This window comes from Aythya ferina (genome assembly GCF_964211825.1).
Source record: "Aythya ferina genome assembly, chromosome: Z".
NCBI classification, from domain to species: domain Eukaryota; kingdom Metazoa; phylum Chordata; class Aves; order Anseriformes; family Anatidae; genus Aythya; species Aythya ferina.
Window position 1 is genome coordinate 40,145,199 of NC_140299.1, and position 17,163 is coordinate 40,162,361.

Sequence of the window (17,163 nt, forward strand, 5' to 3'; positions counted from 1 at the left end):
GAAGGCCAACTGCATCCTTGGCTGCATCAACAGAGGGGTGGCCAGCAGGAAGAGGGAGGTGATTGTTCCCCTCTGCTCTGCCCTTGTGAGGCCCCACCTGGAGTGCTGCTTCCAGGTCTGGGGCCCCCAGCAAAAGAAGGATATGGGACTGTTAGAGCAGGTCCAGAAGAGGGCCATGAAGTTGATCAGAGGGCTGGAGCATCCTTTCTGTGAAGGCTGAGAGAGCTGGGGCTGTTCAGCCTGGTGAAGAGAAGGCTCTGAGAAGCTCTGCAGCTTCCCAGTACTTAGAAGGAGCTTATAAGAAAAGATGGAGAGCAACTTTTTGCTCAGGCAGAAAATGACAAAACAAGGGGGAGTCATTTTAAACTAAGAGGGGAAATTTAGATTGGATATTAGGAGGAAATTCGTCTCTCAGAAGGCGATGAGGCACTAGAATATGTTGTCCAGAGAAGTGGGTACCCCTCCCTAGAGGAGTTCAAGACCAGGTTGTACGGAGCTTTGAGCAACCTGATCTAGTGGGAAGTGTTGTCAAGGCAGTTGGAACTAGGTGATCTTTAAAGTCCCTTCCAACCCAGGCTGTTTTATGATATGATTCTATGAAAAACTTATTTTTATTTCTTGCTTTGAAATAGTCTTTTAATTTGAAACTATTCCTGAAGAAAATACAGCTCTGTCTGTGTTCACTGAGTGCAATATCATCTAACATAGGACAATATAAATTTTCATTTATTAAAATATTTTAAGGACCAGATTATGATTGTATTTCTCCAGAGCATATCTCCCTATGTCCTCAGTGTTTAGTTGATGGGATTTTATCACATTTCTAGTGGGAATACTCACAGAGTGCTATTGTGTGTGCTGAATGATTACAGAATTTAGCATAAAATATTGAGAATATCCCTAATTAAAAGTATAAATATTTTTTGGAAAGGTCCAGCAGTGTCATATATAAAACAAAAGATGACTAAAGTCAGCTAATAGCTTTGAAATTGGAGGAGACTACTAACACTCAAGATTACTTTCTTCCTTCCTTCCTTCCTTCCTTCCTTCCTTCCTTCCTTCCTTCCTTCCTTCCTTCCTTCCTTCCTTCCTTCCTTCCTTCCTTCCTTCCTTCCTTCCTTCCTTCCTTCCTTCCTTCCTTCCTTCTTTCCTTTCTGGGATTCATACAGTGTAAACACATGTATGTACCTCTCAGTTATGTACCTCACAGTACATCTATGGTTACCTTTTATTTCTGAACCCAGGCTGCAAATTCCTTACCTTGTTATGTTTCTAAAGAAATTTCCCACCACTATCAATGTGATCAAATTTGGGGCTCCTTCCATGGCAACCACCAGTCCAAGTAACCCAGAAGCCTCTCTTTGTCTCAGCCAGCAAAACCACTGGTCTTACATCTTATGTCAGGCTCTGTTAATATCCAGGCAAAATGTTTTCCTTTAGCTCAAATAGACCACGCGTTTACTCAGGATTTTCAGCATGTCTAACTGTACAGGAACTGTCAACCTATATCTGTCATCATCATCAAGAAGTTATTATGGAATCTGAGTGAGTGACCAGGTACTCAGTTACTAGCTGATAATTTTTTCAAAAGTATAATTTCTTTGATAAAATAGCAGTTTAAATAACTAATAACATGAGGGAAAATTCAACTGCTTCTTACACCAACTGCTCTCTTACTATGAAATTATATCCTGTGCTTGTAATAACATTAGTCTGTTTTGTTAGAGGAGGTTGACAGAAGAAGTAGACTACTGGTTAATAATAATAAGCTGAGTAGAAGGAGATTGCTTGAAACTACAGGTTTATTTCTTTGTAGGGGTCTTAGCTTATTTAATCTTTCATCCACTGAAGTCTGATGACAGTAATACAGTTGCTGATTCATGGAACACTTCAAATCTATAGACTTGTTTTTTGTTTTTTTACTTGTACTTTCAAAATTCATGGTCTTCAACACAATAAGCCCATATTTCTTGTGCATACAAGCCTTGCTGCAGAGTGTGGTGCCACTCTCTTCCTTCTCCTCTCCTGTGCGGATGGATGGTTGCTGCTCAATATGACATTGTAGTCAGACTTCAGCGTTTCACTTCCTAAGCTTCTGTGACATACCAGATATTAATGCTGCCCAATATTCATTTATTGCCTAAAATCTGATTTCCTTTTGGACAAGCAGGAGTGTTTGTGGTGTTTCCAGTTTCAGATCACTTGTCCTGTTGGAAATTTATCTACAAATAGTAGGGTATGATATTTATCCCATCAGAAATCCCAGCTACGGTTGACAGAGTGCATATTAACTTTGGAGTATGATTTGCAGTAATAGACAGAGAATGAGAGACTTGAGAAAAGTGTGGAAAACCCGTCATTTGGTATTTGTCACTTCACTGTTCAGTTTTCAGTGTCAATAGGGACAGGGAAACCCAGAAGTGCAACCCTAAAATAAGCCATATGTAAGTAAACAAACTACATAAGTATGCAGCTTTTAATATTTCTTTGGCAGATAATGAAATTCCCTGGTCTACTCCATGGACTACTACCAGAGAAATATAATTATAAGGAATTTCATATGTGCTAAAGGCAATCTTATTGCATGAAATTGGAAGACTCCATACAAAAGCAGTAGAGAAGTTTTTAGAAGTTTTTAGAGAAGTTTTAGAAGTTTTTAGGCCAGCAAACAGAAATGATTATAAGCCACCGGCATAAATTCACTTTAAATTCACAGTTCACTTTACAGATGAAAACTTTTAAAAAGTGAGCTAAATTTGATACTGTATATACTGTATATAAAACAGTTATACTGAAATTTAAATTAAACTCACACATTCAATTATTAGCTATTAGTACTTTATTATATATTATGATAGGGAGCTAATAAGCTCACCATTTCAATCCCTAAACTACTAACACAGACTACAAAAGGTACAAACACAGGAACAGAACAGTCTTGATATGTGTACCCTGTTGTACACTACATTTTATTCCATCAGTGCTCACTCCTTGCAGTTTTTTTATATACATATTACCTACATTTTTGTACAATGTTGATAATCTTCTTCTATGTATCTGAGCTAAATACACAAGTCAATGGGGCCGGATGGGATCCACCCGAAGGTGCTGAGAGAACTGGCAGAGGAGCTGGCCAAGACACTTTCCATCATTTATCAGCAGTCCTGGCTATCGGGGGAAGTCCCAGTCGACTGGCGGCTAGCAAATGTGACGCCCATCTACAAGAAGGGCCAGAGGGCAGACCCGGGAAACTACAGGCCTGTCAGTTTGACCTCAGTGCCAGGGAAGCTCATGGAGCAGATTATCTTGAGTGTCATCACATGGCACTTGCAGGGCAAGCAGGTGATCAGGCCCAGTCAGCCTGGGTTTATAAAAAGCAGGTCCTGCTTGATGAACCTGATCTCTTTCCATGATAAAGTGACATGCTGGGTGGATGAGGGAAAGGCTGTGGATATGGTCTACCTTGACTTCAGTAAGGCCGTTGACACCATCCCCCACAACATTCTCCTCAAGAAACTGGATGCTCATTGCTTGGACTAGCATACGCTTCGCTGGCTTAAAAATTGGCTGGGTAGCTGGGCCCAAAGGGTTGTGGTGAATGGAGTCAAATCCAGTTGGAGGCCGGTCACTAGTGGCGTTCCCCAGGGCTCAGTACTGTGGCCAGTCCTCTTTAATATCTTTATCGATGATCTGGATGAGGGGATCGAGTGCACCCTCAGTAAGCTTGCAGATGACACCAAGCTATGCGCGTGTGTCGATCTGCTCGAGGATAGGAAGGCTCTGCAGGAGGATCTGGAAAGGCTGGACCGATGGGCTGAGGCCAACTGTATGAAGTTTAACAAGGCCAAGTGCCGGGTCCTGCACCTGGGGCGCAATAACCCCAAGCAGAGCTACAGTCTGGGAGATGAGTGGTTGGAGAGCTGCCAGGCGGAGAAGGACCTGGGAGTGATGGTTGATAGTCAGCTCAATATGAGTCAGCAGTGTGCTCAGGTGGACAAGAAGGCCAACAGCATCCTGGCTTGTATAAGAAGCAGTGTGGCCAGCAGGTCTAGGGAAGTGATTGTCCCCCTGTACTCGGCTCTGGTGAGGCTGCACCTCGAGTACTGTGTTCAGTTTTGGGCCTCTCACTACAAGAAGAACATGAAGGTGCTCGAGAGAGTCCAGAGAAGTGCAACGAAGCTGGTGAGGGGTTTGGAGAACAAGTCCTACGAGGAGCAGCTGAGGGAGCTGGGATTGTTCAGCCAGGAGAAGAGGAAGCTTAGGGGCAACCTTATCGCACTCTGCAGTTACATTAAAGGAGGCTGTAGCAAGGTGAGGTTGGCCTATTCTCTCACGTGCCTGGTGACAGGACAAGGGGGAACAGGCTAAAGTTGCACCAGGGGAGGTTTAGGTTGGATATTAGGAAGAAATTCTTTACTGAGAGGGTTGTGAGGCATTGGAATGGGCTGCCCAGGGAAGTGGTTGAGTCACCATCCCTGGAGGTCTTTAAAAGACGTTTAGATGTAGAGCTTAGGGATATGGTTTAGTAGAGGACTGGTTAATGTCATAGGTTGGACTCGGTGATCTTGAAGGTCTCTTCCAACCTAGAAATTCTGTGATTCTGTGATTCTGTAAGTATGAATCAGAGAACAAGGAAAATACTTCCTTAGGCCCATGCAAGGGTAGCTGGTACAAATATGGGGGGAACATCAGAAGAAAAATGTGAGGTATTTCCCACGTTCTGTGGCACATTACACACTTCCATGACTTTTTTTAATTCAGGAGTTAACCACAATAGTTCTGCCTGTAGCACAACTGAGAGCAATATCATGTGCATGTGCTGAAAGTTTTATTCATTTGTAACCACCTAATTAGAAGTTTTGGTAGCAGAGAGGTAACAAATCACAATAACATTTCTGTAATAGCCCCTGTCCCTGGGATAGTGCATACCTAAAATCCCTTCTATGTTATAATCAATAAGGAGCAGACACTGACTGGTTAACTTACTGGAACAATTTCCTGAGCAAGCAGTATCCTTTGGTTGCTGAAACTCTTTTAGCAATGTTTGATGTATATGAGGTGCACACTGATTCTGAATGTTGAGGCCTATTTATTTCAATTTGTTTCAATGACCTATTGGTTGAACATCACTGCTTTGTAAAAATTAACCCATTTTATCTTCCCCTCCTTAAGGGTAGAGAACATGGCCATGCGACTGGAAGAAGTAAATGAGCGAGAGCACTGCATGAAGGCTTCTCTGCAGACTGTCGACATCAGGCTTGCTCAGCTGGAAGATATGATAGGACGAATGGTGACAGCCTTAGAAAAACTGACCGGCATAGAGAGAGGTGAGACAACCAAGATACGATCCAGGACCTCATCTGACTGTACAGATGCAGCCTACATTGTGAGGCAGAGTAGCTTCAATAGTCAGGAAGGAAATACTTACAAGCTTCAAGAGAGCATAGATCCTACAGGAGAGGAGTCCATGTCCCCAACATCTCCTACAATCACACCCCGCATGCGAAGCCACTCTTTCTATGCAACAAATATGAAGGACAAGTGTGGGTTGGAAAAGTTTGAAAGCATTTTTAAGGAAAGGTCTCCAAGCCTGCACAGGGCTAGCAGTTCCCACTCGATAGCAAAAGAAGGAAAGGCTCCCTTAGCCCCTACCAGCACTTTGTCAATTGCCCCAGACTCCAGAAGGCCTTCGTCTTGTATCGACATCTATGTTTCTGCAATGGATGAGATGCATTCTGACACAGAGCCTCTTGACAGCTCCATAAATATTCTCGGTACTGTAGATACAGCCCTACAGGCTCACATAGCCTCTTCCATTTTAGCTAACAGCACGTATATTAGCAGTACACCTAGTGAAAAGATTTCTGGCAGGAGTCTTGATTATGAGGAAACATCTGGAATAGAAACAAGAGCATTTTCTTCAGACTATTCACAAATCACAGATTGCCAAATACCCTGGGATTCAGACCCTCCCTTGTACCACACTTTAGAGAGATCCAAAAGCAGTCGTTATCTGGCTACAACTCCATTCATTCTGGAGGAAACACCAATTGTGAAATCTCACAGTTTTATGTTCTCACCATCTCGAAGTTACTTCAGCAGCCTTGGCGTCCCAGTCAAAACAGCAGAGTACACAAGTATTACAGACTGCATAGACACAAGGTGTGTGAGCGCTCCCCAGACCATTGCAGAGAGGGCCAGTTTTCCTGGAAGCCTTGGGGGCAAGGTGGAAGACTTGGGATGCTGCCACCCAGAGAGAGAAGCAGAACTAAGCCACCCAAGTTCTGATCATGAAGATATTGAGTCCAAAGACAAGAAGGGAATCCCCTTATCTCCTCAAGATGGCAATGCAACAAGAACTCTGAACAACAGCATCCCACTTCCAAAAATAGAGCGAGCCAACAGCTACTCTGCAGAGGAGTCCAACATGCTGTATGCACAGCACACACGTAAGAGCTACTCAATCAGCGATAAACTTGACAGACAGCGAAATGCAACGAGTCTGCGAAACCCCTTCCAGAGGAGCAAGTCCTCGAGGCCAGAGAGCAAAGGAGACAACCTGTCCCTGAGGAGATTATCAAGAACAGGAGCCTTCCGTAGCTTCGAAAGCAAGCACAGCTAGGCCTAGACAAAGCTTGCAGGCAGGATCATCTGCTCTCCAGTCCATTTTCCTTAGAAGAATTAACACATCTCATATAATTCCATGTCAACTCTAGTTGGCGTTAGCCACCAGTCAAGGGAGCACATTGTCAGTCTCAGCAGCTCCTGCTGAGCTACTGCATCTTGACCCAGTTGACATTTGCACTTAAGGAAAAAGGGAGGGATGAAATAATTATGATCACCTCAATAAACAACAAGAAAAAAATCCCCCTTTATGAAGTCACAAGTAATAACTGAGTTCAGAAATCTGCCTTTTACTAGAAGGCATCCTAAGATCTATTATTCACAAGTTTTTAGGACACAGGAATTAACTGGCAAAAAGAGATGTACAAATTAGATGTTCTAAACTTCAATCATGACTTCCTTTTCAACCGTTTCATCATTATGATGACTGATGAAAAGCATTTGTTATTTCTGTAGGAACTGGCAGCAAATAAACCTAAAGCCTCCCAAATACCTTACTTCCCTACTCTTGTGAAAAGGAAGATGAACAAGCTAACAACCATAAAGTTCACTTGTCTCTTTTTGTATCAACTTCTAGTGTCACAAAATATATATATAATAATAATTAAAATATAAAAAATCAAAAGTAGAAAGGGAACAGAAACACCTATTGTACTGCAACTTAAATGGAGGAGGAATTTATGTTAAAATATCAGGTGATTTCCTGTGTAAAATAGGCATTCTAGATTCTAGGACAGCTAAGCAAGCTTAGGATGAATGTAATTTAGCAGAATAGTATATATTTATTTTTTTACCATATTTGTCATCAATATGTTGTCTTATTAAATCAAAGGATGTGATGGAACAGTAAGAATGGGGTGATCAGAACAGAGCACAGCACTACTGTCAGGTTCTTACTGCTCTGTTTAATTAATCGTACAGACTGGAGAGATTTACCTGTGAGGTTGCCACCAGGCTCTTCTTGCCATTCCCTTTGAGCTGCCAATATTTGTCACCTAAAACTATACAATTTATTTTTTTTTTAATGAGGACGTCACTGTATTTGAACATTTCAAACTATATAAGATGTATCAAGATTTATCTGGTCTAAATCCAGATCAACCAAATTAGGCTGAATTTGCTTAAATGAAAGCATTCTTGGCAGAATACTACAAAACAATAAAAGGTATGTAGTATGTGTTTTTAAGGTAGGTTAAAGAACCAGAATGAAACAGGAATTGTCTGTTAACAACAAATTACATCACTTGCAAGTATGCTTCCACTGTTCTGCAACATATTACATTACATGCATTTTAGTAGGAGAAAATGTATTTGATCTGTAATATAATTGTGGGTTTTGGTTAATGGCAATAGACTCCACTGACCTCACTCACATACTTTCTAAGGGACCACAGTATCAACAGGAATTTTAAACTTATTAAGGAAAGATATCATTGTGAGCAGAGGAGAAAGGGTATGCAGAAGACAGGAAAATGTTAAGGAAGTATAAAAAGCAACTGGATCAAAATTTCACATCCTCTGTGAAGGGACTTTCAAGCTTGAAAAGAGTGAAGCTAGTGCTGTTAAAAATTAAAACATCTCTACAATGACCAACATCTGTGTAGAATCAGGTCCTTTTTGTTATTAAAAAAGAGCATGTGCAAGTGGGGTACACACTTCCCATTTATTTAAATGGGAATTATCTTCCAAATCTCTAAGGCAGCTTTGAAAATGTAGGCTGACATTTTCTCACTAGAATCTCGCACTGGAAGACTCTAAGGATCGTGTGAGAATAAAGTCTGAAAGACAAAAAATAGAGACATAAAAATAATCATCTGGCTCAAGACAAGAGGCAAAGAAGGTAAAAACCTTTAGGTACTGAGTCACTACGTTGGAAAGTTCATTACATAGAGAACTGCAACATGGACACACTAAGCACAATGTGTTTCGTGCTTCCTGCACCAATGTGTTCCTTTCTTTATCCTATTTGACCAAGCTTTCAGTGAGCTAAACTCCACCAAGACACCATATTTATGCAATTGCCTTGCAGTCCATGTGCAGCATTATGGTCACATGGCAACACCAAGAAAGGTCAGAAACCTTTCTGTGCATTATGAAGCATGCTTGTAATAGGCTGATTGTTGAACAATAGCAAAAAGCCCAGGGACAAAGGAACTTGTGTTTAACAGTCTGCTTCAAATGTGCCAACTTTTGTTAGCAGCCTTTTACTAAGGCTTCTCCAAATCTATTTGTCCTTGATGAGTATAGGGGGATCTTCTCGCTCTGTTTTCTTTGTTACTTTTACGAATGTCTTCTAAAACTATTCGTGGATTCTTCCACCTCCACCATATTTCTGGCCTACTCTAGAGGAACTTCAAATTCATTAGAAATTCGTCAACAGTGATTTGTTTGAGGCATAGGGCTCTCCTCTGGGGTAGATTTCATCGCTTAGTTTGTCAGGGTAAAGGAATTTGCCAAACCCAGAAGCTGTATAAACATTTAAGATACAGCACTTTATTGATCTGGAACACACATTCCAGGTAAAAGGAAACAGGACACTTTATTTACCTCTTAAAATTTGCCATTATATATAAAATGTAAATTCAGATGTTAAAAGTGTGATTGCAAGATGTCAAAACACTTCTTTTCCTGAATGTTTCCCATTTATTCTACAACGTGGTTTCTATAGAATATATTATGATGGATGTTATGTTATTTCATCTTCATCTCTTTTTTACGTATTGCATCAAACTGCTCCTTTCAGAATTTGGTGGTAAGAAACCCATTTCTTGCAATGGGGCCAGATTGCCCCCTCCCAATGTACTATGACCATTTAGTGAGAGTAAAAGTCTTATCATCCATCATCATGTACCTATAGCTTGTGCCATGACATATTCTGTATCAAGGGATAACGCTTATGAATTATATATCTGCACATATATACATATCTCCCATGTATAAACCAGTATAGTTGTGACATGTGATAATATTAGTGAACGTTACAGGACAATTTTAATATCACATTATAAAGTCTTGTTTGTAAATCTGTAACATTCAATAAAATAGCACATGTTGCATCAAGCATTAAGTTCCACTATCCAGTTATTAGCATACATATGGAATATGCATTTCTGGTCACAGTGTGTGAGTTAGGTATATTTCACACATTTCTTTGTATAGCTCCACTTAAATGTCTGTATGAGCTGATGTGTAAACCTCTAATGAGCCACTGTGGGCTGTGACAGGTGAGCTGTGGTAATGTGAAAGATGAACTGGCATGTTATGCAAAAGATTATAAGATAAATGAACTTTAATAATATTTTGAAACTCAGCTGAACTTAGTTGTTTGTTTACATACGCTGGCCAACTGAGGAAGCAGTGTACAGTATTTTATAAGTATTTTCCTATAGTAATCTGTTCTGTTGTTTCCAGTTTAAGTGATGTTATTCTACAGTTGGGGTATACACTTGTCCTAGGTATTGGGTTATAGCATATTATTCTTTCACAATAACCGTGTAGTATGACTGAAATAGTTTCTCTTCCTTACAGTCCAGTCTTTTTTTGTGTCAATGAAAATGCATGCATTGTTCCATGAGTTTCTTTGGACTGCTATGAAACTTAACATTTTGCTATTGCCTGCCTGTAAAGACGAATCCAGTTAGGAATGAATTCAAGCTTTTGGATGTTTACATTATTTCCATTATGTTTGATCTTTAGCTAAGTAACTGATTTTTTTATTATTTTTAAATGACAATTGTATTTTATGAAATTGAAATATTCAACACAAAATGCGAACCTACAGCAGTCCTCAGACATTTGGCTCTCTCTTTTTTGGAAGAGATAAGGTGCTACATTATTGTTCTTAGCACAAGTGCCAGTTAATAAATGGCAGTGTGGGGATAATTTAAAAATACAATGAACACCCAAAATATCCATTCATGCACATAAGGAAAGCCCTCTGGGTTCCAAATATAGATTGCTTTTTTTCATTTTCCATTTATAGATTTTTGGTAAAAAAATAAAAATAAAAATGATTTGTACCTTTTGTGGAATGGATAGCCTTTTGTCAGGGGATAAATATCTTAGTTAGGTATATTTTTTGTAAGAGAAGAAAATGATTTGTTTCCTAGAAACTGTCAGTACGTGGAAAATGCAACTACACATATAACTGATAAAAAAATGTGCTGATAGCAGCACACAGCCTTAGTCCAATGACTGCAGTCGGAAAAAACAAGTATCTCTGTCCTGAGAGCAGAATTTATCAAAGGTTTTAGTTTAGAGCGAGCCAGTGAAACAAAATTATCTATAAACTCATGGTGCAGATTTTTAAAACAAGCATAAATGTCTTGTTATGTTGCTCAGGTTATACAGTTAAGAGGATTTGATAATCACCACAAAGGAAAATGTGAGCTTGTGATTCCTGGATTTCCCTAGGAATACTTTCGTAGTTGTGAGCCTCCCCCCTGCTTCAAAATAATAGTATATTTGCCTTTTTGCACAAATATGCCTATTTTTTTCAAAAAACACAACGTTTTCAGTTCTGTTAAATGGTGTCAGGTATTGACCACCTTCTTCAAAAGAAATAGGAAAGCTTTATAGCATTAATTTTCCATCATCCACTTCAAACAACAACATCGTCCAAACTGAGCAGAAGTATGGCATTGAGGTGTCTGCTTATATAAGGAAACACTGCATTACTTTGGATGGAATTCACTGGCCTTGCCACACTTTTGCAGAGAAACACTAGTGTTGAATGTGGAGGGACCAACTTTCTGCACCCCAGTAAGAATTATGCAGCTTAATAGCTAATCACAGGGTGAACACTATAGGTAATATAATTTTCTCTTCTGCAATATTGATGACAGTTATGGTCTTATCACTGCTGATGCAAATCTGATGGGAAAAAAAAAAAAAAAAAAAAAACAAAAAACTGATTTCTAAGGAGTTATTCTGACATTTGTCAGAGAATGGATTTATTCTTTTATCCTGCTATTCCTATATTACTTTGAGTCATGGCACAGCTTATCCTAAGTCATCATCAGGTGGGCAGTCTAATGACTGAGCCATTGAGCCAGAGCAGTCATGAAAGTCTCTAACCTATTAATTTTTGCTATACGTTTTCAGATCTATCATAGAGCCACAGAGTACTTATTTCAAAAAAAAAAAAAAGTGATTAAGAAAAATGTTTGATTATGAAATTGCTGCTTTTTCTGCTGCAGGGAAGTGATAAGTCTTGTTTATTTTAGTATTTGGTAGGGAGAGGGAGGGGACAGAAGTGGGAATTGGCTGTGAAATACAATTTTATGCCTTCACAAGAGTAAATTGTATTAAAGTTATATTCTTCTTCCACCACTGCAGTTGTTGTACATGAGGAGAGTCTATATGCTGCTACTGCTGTCTGGAACAGTGTTTGCAATATACTATACTAATAGCTATTTAATCGTTTATTATTTGGGTTATCATTTGTAAGTGTATAACAATCATTTATAAAGGGAGAAAAAAAATGATTAAAATGTCATTTTAAACAAATTCCTACTAATATGAAGCTTTTCAAGTATGATTTGTCTAAATGTATATCACTAGGGAAAATGGTACTTTCCAAAGGTCTACTGGATTCACAATGCACTTTTAGACTGTGTTTAGATATGTAATAAAAAAGCAGAAGTTGGCAATTACTACAGTAGAACTTTCTGACAATTCTGTAACAATTGTTTTGCAATAAAAGAAAAGATGTAGTTCAAAACATCTGTACTTACTGGTACATTTATTCATGGTCATTTACTACACAGCAACACAATAGCAGTGTGATGGAAACTGCTTTTCTCTAAGACCTCCCACTGCTCTAGTTCTAACTTCACAGCTTAAAAAAAAAAAAAAAAAAAAAAAAAAAAAAAAAAAAAATTGTTTGCTGCCTTGCACACTGACACGTTGAATGTTCTAAGTTACTTCCACCTCTGAAATGGAGTGTCATTCAGATATCTCTTCTCCTGGTCATTATCAGACCCAAGTTTGAGCCCAGACAGACAGACATCTTGATGTCTTGATGTGTTTGTTAAGAAGAAGTGATAGTTTCTTTTATTTACAGCTACCACTTCAGCAAGTTGAGAGATACAAGCATTGATTACAGGTCCACTCTAAGTTGCTTCCACATAGTCTTGAATAAACACACTCATTTGTGTGGCACACCACCCAGATGGGTGGCATCATTGGCTCTTGTAACTAAAGAAGGTTCATTGAAAACAACAGAAACCAAGGAAGCCACTAGTACCCATGACCTCCTCTGAACTTGTATCTCAGCTTCTTCAAGAACGAAGTCATTACCTCTGTCTTCATGATGCTCTACAACCAGCCCTGGTACTTCCTCACAAAAATGCTGGAAAAAAGAGGCACTGACACAAAGTAAGTCAAGGTCAGGATCTGCTCCTTCAGCAAGTGACTCTTCACTGAGATAATACATATTTTAACTAAATGCAAAAGAGACACAGGAAACATCCCACTGAACACAAATATATCAGATACTCAAGATAGTTCTACATAAATCAGTCACACTTCAGGAGGGGAATGGTTGAGAAAGGTGTTATTTATTTCAGATTTCTCAGAAGGAAATGATAAATCAGATTTTATCTAATCTCCTAGAGTGCCATTCAGTAAAGACAGTAGGAGCTTTGAAGCCTTATACACACACATATGCACACAGATCTGTGCAAGACAGTTGATTTCTAGGTAACACTATGTACCTGGTCCCTCCTGAGATTTCCCAGGAAAAACCTTAATCTGAATTCAGACAGTTAGTATATGCCTGTAGAAAATGATGTCTTGATTTTTAAGCCCACAAACTGCACTCTTATAGCTTTTAGGGCAGTGGTCTGGTATCTTTTACTCCAGTTACCACACAATGGCAAAGAACTCCATTTGAAGTTGACCATGACATTCCACCCTGATTCGTTATCCTCACAACTGAATACAGCAAGAACTTAGAGTACCGAAATGCTTCTACATCTTCACAGTCTTTGTGTATCAACCTCAAATTTCACCCTGTTTATATTTCTGGAACAACAGTGAAAAAAAAAATATATAAAATCCCAAAATTTTATGATTATGAAATTTTCAAATAATTGGTTGCAGCATGAGTAGTTGTAGAATATTATGAAACAATAATGACAAGCAGTATCTAAGGGAAGGTTACTGTAGTATGGTTGTGCAAGATAACAATAGCAGCCCATGAACAGACATCCAATTGCATATATAGGCAACTGCTGCAGAGAGCTAAGGGTGGATTAAGAGCTATGAAAAGAATGGCCTTTGTTAGTGTGAATTTAAAAATAAGAAGTCTGAAAGCTATTCAGACAGCTAGAGAGACTGGTACCTTAGATAGAGGTAGAGATACCTTAGACAGAGAGACTACCACCTTCAAAAACTTTTTTTTTTTTGCCACACCTTTCCTTACAACATAAACAGATAGCCAAATGCCAAACAATCTCATGTGCATCATTGAAGCAGCTGTGAAAGATCCAGAATTATCCTCCCAAAATATTCTGGTGATTTTGGTTCTCAGTGTGTAAAGATACAATTTTTTTTAACAATCTCAGGAAAAAAAAAATGCTGAGGTTCTGAAACATTAGCTGAAAATGCTAACAAATAATCTACTTTTCCCTTATTTGGAAGATTACAAAAATTCAACTGCCAAGCACTATCTGTTAATGAAAATTTTGAAACTTAATATACATCTTTTGCCAAAAATAAAATCTTCTGGAAATATCAGTAAAAATAGTAAATATGATTAATTTAAAAAAAAAAAAAAAGTCCTTAAAAATATGAGTCACACTCAAACTTGAGTTCTAACCCACAGCTACTGAACTACAGTAACTGTATTATAATTTAGGGGTGGGATAAGGGAAACAGTCTACTTAAGAGAAAATATGAACAACGAACTCTAAAATTCAGATCAGTCATGCTATGTAGCTAGAACCTGCTTCTTCCCATAGAGGATGTTTCAGGAACTACACATTATCTCTGAAATTGGTACTAGGGTTAGCTCATGAGTAACCCATTTCTACAATGCTATCTATTTTACTAATACTGTAGTATGTTCATCAGAGAATCATAACTTAGGCATATAACTTAGAGCTACAATGATTAATTCGTGCTTATTACTGAATGAACAGTCCCCTTCTCAGTGGCACTGTTGAGTGGCTTTTGATAAATACCTGAAAAGATGTTCTGTCTGTTTGCTCCAGTCTTATCTAAGGGATGGTGAATAGCTGCCCTGTTGCAGGAGCGGGCCAAAGATTAAGAAAATGTGACCTGTTTCCCAGTTCCCATGAAGATCATTTTCTTCCTGAAACATTTTGGCTTTCTAACCAGAACAGACTGCCTTCATCTCCATCCCATCCCAGTCAGAAAGGAGTGGCAGCAGACACCTTGGAAAGTGCATCACACTTTAATTTCCTTTCTTTTTCCCTTTCCTTTTCCTCACTATGTAGAGCCATAGCTAGGGTCTTCATTACCACTGCAGTCCTTTAAACATTTATCTCTAACTTTTATATGCTTGTTTGATTTATCAATAAGTCTACAAAATAAACTAAGACTACCTTAGTCCAAACAATCCCTTCTAAAATATCTGTGTCTTTCAGGCCATAAGGCACCGTGGACGTTCATGGGAAAACAAGTTCTTCTCAATAACAGCAGCTGATCCTACTCACTGGCCACTGATGGTGAAAAAAAAAAAAAAAAATCTCCATTTTGTTTGAGATGGTGGAAGAAACAGTTCTGTGCAGCACCTGAGCAGATTCAGCATGGGGCTTTAGTTCTAGGCTAAGTAGAACTTGGAAACCACAGGATTTCACAGGATTTTCTGTGCTCCTGTTCTCTCTAGTTTCTTCACTTCTGAGATGTAGTGGAACTACATCACTAAGCGAACTATAACATGCAGGTTCATGCTAAAGAAGTCTTAACAAATAATTTTAGTCCAAAATGAAGGTCAAGGGTTTGATTAAAAAAAAAAAAAAAAAAAAAAAAAAAGAGTACTTTAAAAGTAAAAATCCTATAGCAAACAGACAAACAAACAATCAAATAAAATAACAATCAAGTGCAGAGCAACAACTTATGGATCCATAAGGGCTCAATATGAAGCAGACACTGAAGATTCAGTTTTACTAAGAAGTTAGTTCTAGGTGTACCAAGAAGTTAGCCGTGCATTTTTTCAGTTTAGATGAGGTTGCACGGAATAGTTATACATTAAAAAGCTATTAATTAAAAAAAAATGAAGATGACCAAAATGAAGAGTTACTGTACTGTTGAAATTTGGCACTGGAATTTCTTTTTTAAATGAACATTTTCCAGAGTGTACACTACAATAGAAAATATTGTACAGTATGCGTTATTTGTTTAAACTGTCCTAATAATGTTTTCATGTTGAAGAAATGGCTAAGGCCTTTGCCTGGCCTCTATTTTAAAAAGTGATTTTTTTTTCTGTTTCTTTCTCTGCTGGTGGAGTTAACGCTACAATCAAAATGTTATATTTTAACATGTTTACAGAGAAACTCTGATTCAGCCTAAATGAGGCAGAGCACTTGCAGCAGAGGCTGAATTGCAGATGGAAATGAGCAGCCCAGTTGTTGTGAGGAAGGTCAGTGTTATGCAGTGCCATGCAAGCACCAGTTCCCACACCCCGATGGCTACGGGACACTCAGAGGTGACCGCTATGCTTCGTAAGGAGGTGTTAAGGGCAGGCAGGTCCAGCTGACTCACCAGCTTACTCTCCTGTACTGACTGGAGCCTAGGATCCAAGTTGCGTTTACAGCAACTTGTCATGCAAAGTACCGCTGTCACCAAATCTGGATAGTTTCCTAATCTGAAAGGGGAACATTGTCCTGCTCCACCTGTGTCTAAAGCTATTTACACTGAAAGCTGGCAGCCTTCAAGAGCAGGATGGAGGAACGCGTGTGTCCTGCATGGTAAAGCACGGGCACTCACAGCATTTCAAACCTTTCTCCGCTGGGTTTCGCCCCCTCCCCAGACGCGAGGGTCCCTGCCCGCTGCGCCGTCCCGGCACCGGCTGTGGGACACGGTGCCATTTCTGTCCAAGTGGCCGCTGGATGTCACTGTTTCTTATCCGAGAGGCACCCACGCTGACAGCGTTTCTGTGACTCGAAATAAGGGAATTGAGGGCCTAAAGGACAAAGGAAAGAGCAAGCTTCACAGCCTGCTCCAGGACAATCACTTGAAGCATCCCTTATTGAAGTCCCAGGTGGTGCAGGAGCCACAGGGGACCAGCCAGGCAGGCTCTGGCTGCAACCAAAACTGACCGAGCCACCCTGAATTGGTTGGCATCAATAAGGACTGAGAACATGGGCAGATTGAAGTGTGAAGCCCTCAGAAATAAATCCTGGGGCTGTGTTGTAGCTAGACCTGGAGACCTGGCACTATGCTAACAAGTGTTTTTTGGAGGAAGAAGTAGAGAGCCTGACCTATTTGTGTTACCCATGCTCATCACAATTTTTCTAAGTCCAACATGAAAAAAATTGCATAAGTAGCATAACTCCTTATGTGGAAAATATC

The 17,163-nt window shown here is 39.4% G+C and overlaps 1 protein-coding gene across 1 annotated transcript in view; it reads left to right on the top strand.

Annotated features, from left to right (window-relative positions):
- The window catches only part of TRPM3 (transient receptor potential cation channel subfamily M member 3), a gene marked incomplete at its 5' end in the record, with an annotated part of 447,240 nt that extends 435,427 nt beyond the window's left edge, over nucleotides 1–11,813 (top strand). The window contains 1 exon segment of the mRNA XM_084503856.1: nucleotides 5,173–11,813. Within this exon segment, the coding sequence (XP_084359982.1) occupies nucleotides 5,173–6,622 (1,450 nt within the window). The 3' untranslated portion in view covers nucleotides 6,623–11,813.
- Nucleotides 11,814–17,163: the final 5,350 nt, after the last annotated feature.